This window comes from Pinus tabuliformis, chromosome 1_2 (genome assembly GCF_031772625.1).
Source record: "Pinus tabuliformis cultivar Carrire ecotype Pingquan chromosome 1_2, CPIR1, whole genome shotgun sequence".
Taxonomy (NCBI): Eukaryota; Viridiplantae; Streptophyta; class Pinopsida; order Pinales; family Pinaceae; genus Pinus; species Pinus tabuliformis.
In genome coordinates, this window is record NC_142298.1 from 668911714 (window position 1) to 668917327 (window position 5614).

General features: G+C 38.8%; 1 protein-coding gene across 1 annotated transcript; it reads right to left on the bottom strand.

Annotated features, from left to right (window-relative positions):
* Positions 1–821: 821 nt before the first annotated feature.
* Positions 822–2165, bottom strand: LOC149207467 (uncharacterized). The gene has a single exon (XM_089395729.1). It carries the CDS (start codon positions 1993–1995, stop codon positions 1075–1077), a length of 921 nt encoding a protein of 306 aa, XP_089251855.1. The 5' UTR covers positions 1996–2165; the 3' UTR covers positions 822–1074.
* Positions 2166–5614: the final 3449 nt, after the last annotated feature.

The following is a 5614-nucleotide window of genomic DNA, read 5'->3' on the forward strand; positions in this document are numbered from 1 at the left end:
CAGTCACAAATTAGCTTCCTTAATACTGCAGTGGAAAGCATCAACAACCTATCAAGAGGTAGAACAGTAATTACACTATAGAATCATCCTGCCCCACTTAATGGAAACTGGGCTGATCAACAGCCCACTTGTAGATAGAACTTCAGCCACTATTTGTGAGAATTGAAAGATGGTGGGAGTTATAACAGCACCACCACCCCCACCCCGTCCCCCGTCACCAACCCAACTGTTTCTCCAGGCGAAATTGACTTTCATGATAAAAGAATACAGATCTAAATTTGATGGTCACGAGTGTATTTCTTTATTATTGTGGTTGCAAGCATCCACGACCTAAGAGATGGGACACTACTTACACTGTACAACTACCCAACCAACTTAATGGCCCCAGGGAAGATCAACAGCCCCCTTGCAGGTTCGGCCACCACTACTTGTGAGATTAAACCCCGCTGGGGACTTAACAGCTCCCCACTTCACGGACCCAGCTCACCTCTCATGACCCAATTAAATTTCATGAAAATTGATGCAGATCTAAAATTTGATGGTCACAACATCCAAGTTAAGTGTGTTACCAATGCCAACTGATAATGACATTAGCACCGTCTAGTTTCAAAGAAGTACCCCGTTCAGGTAAATTTAACACAAAATTCATTTACCTATTTAATTCATTGCAAACAATATGTAATATATTCAGAGAATAGGAAATCAACAAAAGCAGGATAAAGCCCAATAACATGAACAAACGTATTGTTGCTCTAGGGCTTTTTTACCATTCGCTGATTATTTTGATTGAATTTGCAAACAGAATGGGGAGACTGTAAACATATAGAAGTACTTGAAATAGATTTCGATCTGTTACACGGAACATGGGGAAAAAAACTTACCACCAACAAACTATGCATATGTTCATTCAAATGAAATTAAGATAAACAAAACCCTAGAAAAGGTAAAACGCAACTATCTCAAATGCAGAACCTGAAAAGCACCCGCAGTTACCCTAAATCCCACAAAGAACCCGCTTTGTCTGGTATTCATGCAAAGAGGATTTGTGTTTAGGATTTAGGGTTATTCATGTGTCTATGTCTGTCTAGGAGTCGCCCATTCGACTCTGAGAATGAGGTTGTCGTAGCCATAGCCATTGAGCTTATTAATAGCCCTCTGTGCATCCTCCCTGTTGGCGAAATTGACAAAGCCAAAACCCCTGCTCATCCCGGTCCTCTGGTCCACGGCAACATAGACACGCGTAATGTGACCAAACGGCTTGAAAAGCTCCTGCAAGTCGGCCTCTCTGGTATCCTCGGACAAATTAGTAACCCTAACGGAATTCTCGTCGTTTCTCCGCCTCATGTTGCTAGCATCAGAGGTCCTGTCTACCGTGGCGCCGGCTCTAAGACTAGGAGGAACGTAGGCTCCCTTGCCACCGGCGGCACCAGAGCCGGCGGCAGAGTCAGGAGCTTGAGGGGGTTTGTCGAGACCAAGGCCCTCCGCAGCGGCTGGGGCAAGGTCTTTGTAGGGGCACTTTGAGGTCCAGTGATCGCCCTTTTTGCCACAGATTCGACAGACCATGAGAACGGCACCGCCCTTGGCCGCCCCTGCAAGCGCGGCTGAGAGAGGATCGCCGCCACCGGACCTAGAGTCATCCTCCTTGGCGCCGGGGGCCTTGGGCCGCTCGAGCAGGATCTCTTCAGTGGAGACCATGGTAAGCCTGCTGCCTGTGTCCTCGTTCACGGCGTCGCCGAACTTGCGCCACTCGCGCCGCTCGAGCGCTCGCTTGCTGAGCCTGGCCTTTGCCACCTTGCGAATGCGTGTGGTGGTGGTTTTCTGAACCTTCTGGCCCTGATCGTTGAACCTGTACTCGATTATCTTCTTCACGCCGTTCTCGTCAGGGCCGATCACCTTGGGAGGCGGCAGCAGGAAATCCAGATCCTCGTTGTCCTCCTCCTCTAATTCTCCCCATCGCACTTTCGCTGAAGCTTTGCTTTCTCCCACCTTCTCCATCTCCTTCTTCCTGGTGCCCTCCCCTTACCCCTCTCTGTGGATTCGATTATCTGATCACAAACCCAAAACCTCACAGCACCAGTGATTTAAGCGAAAGGTAAAAGAAAGCAAAAGCAGCGGCTATATGCATATGAACGTACACTGAATCGGTTTTTCTCCAGCAATTAAAATTGCAATTGCCCAAAAGGCATTAAGAGAGGCCTAGTCATTAACCATAATGTGTTTGTCATATTTCTAATAAAAAAATTTAAAATCTTATTTTAGTAGACATATAAATGTTTATATATAAATGCACAATGGCCTAGTCATTTTTAGACAAATTTGTGAGAAAGCAGCAAAACAATGTTTTACATTCGTTGCTAAGAGAATTCACATAACTGACTATTTGCAAATAAAAACAAAAATAGCCATAACTATACTTATGTTCCTTACTAGTACTCAACGAATTCTCTTAATGACTCACTCCCAAAGAAGAAGTTTACAACAACAGTGCAGATCAAAAAGTTAAATATTTAAGCTAATATACGCCTTTTAGCAATTTTTTACCTCTTGAGTGTTAAAACATAATTGAAAAGATTTAAACCAATGAATGGCCTAGTGAAAAATCTCTGCTTTACAATAGTTTCATCTAGTTGCTCCCCCACCTTTGTTAACAACAAATGTATAATAATGTATGATACCTGCCATACTATGGAATTGGTCGATCTCCTCAACATACAAGAAATCAATTTGGTGTCATATAGCCATTTGCTTCTTTTGCACATTGCCTTCTCACCCATTTCTCCATACAACCGACTTGCAAAATATCATGAAATTTATTTCTTTGTAGATGCATATATCAATTATAGACAATATATTAGTTCCTAATAACATTATCTATGTAAACGATACCACAACATGCTTTCACTCATGGCATGCCAAATAGTCGAGTGATCTACTTGGATTTCCTAATAAGTTAAGCTGAATAAGTTGCAATGAACTAACCAGATGCAATGTATCCTTTGTACTCTGAAAATCAAACCTAGATTAGCTTTAAAAATAATATATTATCAAAATTCGAAGAGTCTTGAGTGAGGAAAATTGAACTGTGACTTGGGAATGTACAAAGGAAAGATACCTGGCATGAGGATTTGCTACTTGGAATCTTTGTTCTTTTTCAGATGTTAAGATTGAAGTGTTTATGTGTACGTGTCGTTTTGAGCTTGATGTTTTATATTTCAACTATATTGTAGTAATAAATGTCAAAACAAAAAGCTTTGTATGGAGAAGCTTGCATTGGTACTCCCATATATACCACCTTATATCCCACAGCAGCATGGACGTTGTGCAGTGATTGGTAATTCAAGCGACCTTTTAAAAACAAAGTTTGGAAAAGAGATTCACAGTTTTGATGTTGTCATATGAAGGAATGGAGCTCCCCAAAGGTTAATGTGCTTAAAATCATGTCTTTATGCTTCATTTCAATTTTCCTTCATGATATTTTCCATTCGGACCAAGAATAAATTATTAGAATGATTATTAATTGTGATGAAATCCTCTAGTGTTCTCTATCTGGTGAACTTTTATATCCAATCACATTATGTCTTCTGCAAATTTAGAATTATTCGCAATGTGTGGGGAAAAAAAGTATATTTCAGCTTCTCAACAGGGGATCGACCAAGGCCCTTGATAAAGTTGCAGAATTGGATGGTAGTGTTTTATATTCTATATTTCATATTAGTTTCATGTCATTCAAATACAATCTTAACATATCATACAAATGAAGACAATTCCATTATTATAATAATTTGGAATCATGTGTATTTGATGTTAGGCACATCTTTTGGATCTTCAGCCAAAGTCACAGTAGTCAAAGCACTTGAGTTTTCTCTCCCTATATGTGATTATGTCAACAGTTATGGATTTACAGTGGACCATGGTTACACAAAATGGTAATCCTTGCAGAGTAGATAGAGCTAAATATTAATATTTTTAATATCTAGAATCAAGATTTAGGTAACATAAAATTTGGCATGCAATGATAGCCTCAAGAGTAACAACAAGATGGCGTGAAGGCTTGAAAATGTTGTTTCGTGAGAAATCTAAGTCAAACTTCAAACAACAAGATGGCACGAAGGCTCGACAATGTTGTTTCATATTTAATTAAACAAATAAAAGGCTCTGGTGTGAACTTGATACCAGTCAATGAATTTGGCAGATTCTTTTTCAGATGGTCATGCTTTATTCGTGATTACCAATTACTCTCTTTTCATTTGGAAAAATATATAAACATGTGAAGTAATGTGCCATTTTAAATTCAATGATGGACTATGTGACAATTAAAGAGGTACTTTTCTTGGTGGGTGGAAGCATGCATAATTAAATCCACTAAACAATTATTTAAAATGAACAAAATATTAAATTTTACTCATATGAAGCATTATGTATTTTATTAACATTTTGTTGTTAATATTTTTCATACTTTTTAATAACATTTTGTTCTTAATATCCTTTCATACTTTTATTAATATTTTGTTGTTAATATCTTTCCATACTTTTATTTATAAAATACAAATAATTAAATAAATTTAATTGCATTCAACATAATGATGACAAGCAAATATTCATTTTTACTAAAACTTTACATGGTAATAAAAACAACTATAAATCTTACACGTTGTTTAATTTTAAATATAGAATTTCAAAATAATAATCAATATTTTCACATTTTTACATGCTAACATTTCGTCATGTTTATTAATAAGTTGATGTGGTTCTATTGGTTGGAGCGCGGTGTTTCTACAAAGGCTATGAAGCCACATTTGGCCCCTTGAATGAGATAGTGGGAATCCATTCAGATTGGGGTTCACAAGGTCACGGCACACAAACTACATCTATCATCGCAGGGTAGTTCGTTGACAAAGCCAACATGATGGAGTATGCGCACGGGATCTGTAACGCCCTCCTTCCACATCTACCCAAGCAACTGGCCAGCCGGGGTAAACATGCAACGAGAGTCCACTATGATATGATTCGACCTCCTAAGTCACGTTAAGGAAGTGGAACTTACATAAACACACCATATAAACATTAATCATCAACTACAGGACCCTCACGAACCAATCCAATACTTTAGACAGCTTGCCTTGGGATCCCACTGATCTTTTAGACAACTTAAGCCTCAGTCGCTCCCATGTTATAGGCACGAGGGCAACCAGAAACCCAAAGTCACTCTCACAAGCTTACCTGCCAGCGACTAGAGACCAAATATGTTAGTGCTATGCTAGCAACTCCGAGATTTAAGCCACTTTTCAGGCACAGAACCCAAGTCACTGCCCAGAATTGAACCATCTCTTCAAATCAATAAAATAACATGGAAATGACAATACTAAAGCAAATACTTGTTCAAGACCTTGACTGGACCCCTACTAGCCATGACAGGCATTTCATCAAACATATCATGAATATGTAATCTACAGGTGTAAATAACAATTTTGAGCATAGAGTTCTCATACTTAATTGAGAATCGCTAAGAAGTCATAAATACATTGATAATTCAATTACAAGTAAAAACATTATGAGAGCCACACATGGTTGTTGTCATAAAACACATACATAACCAACATAATAGCATCAGAAA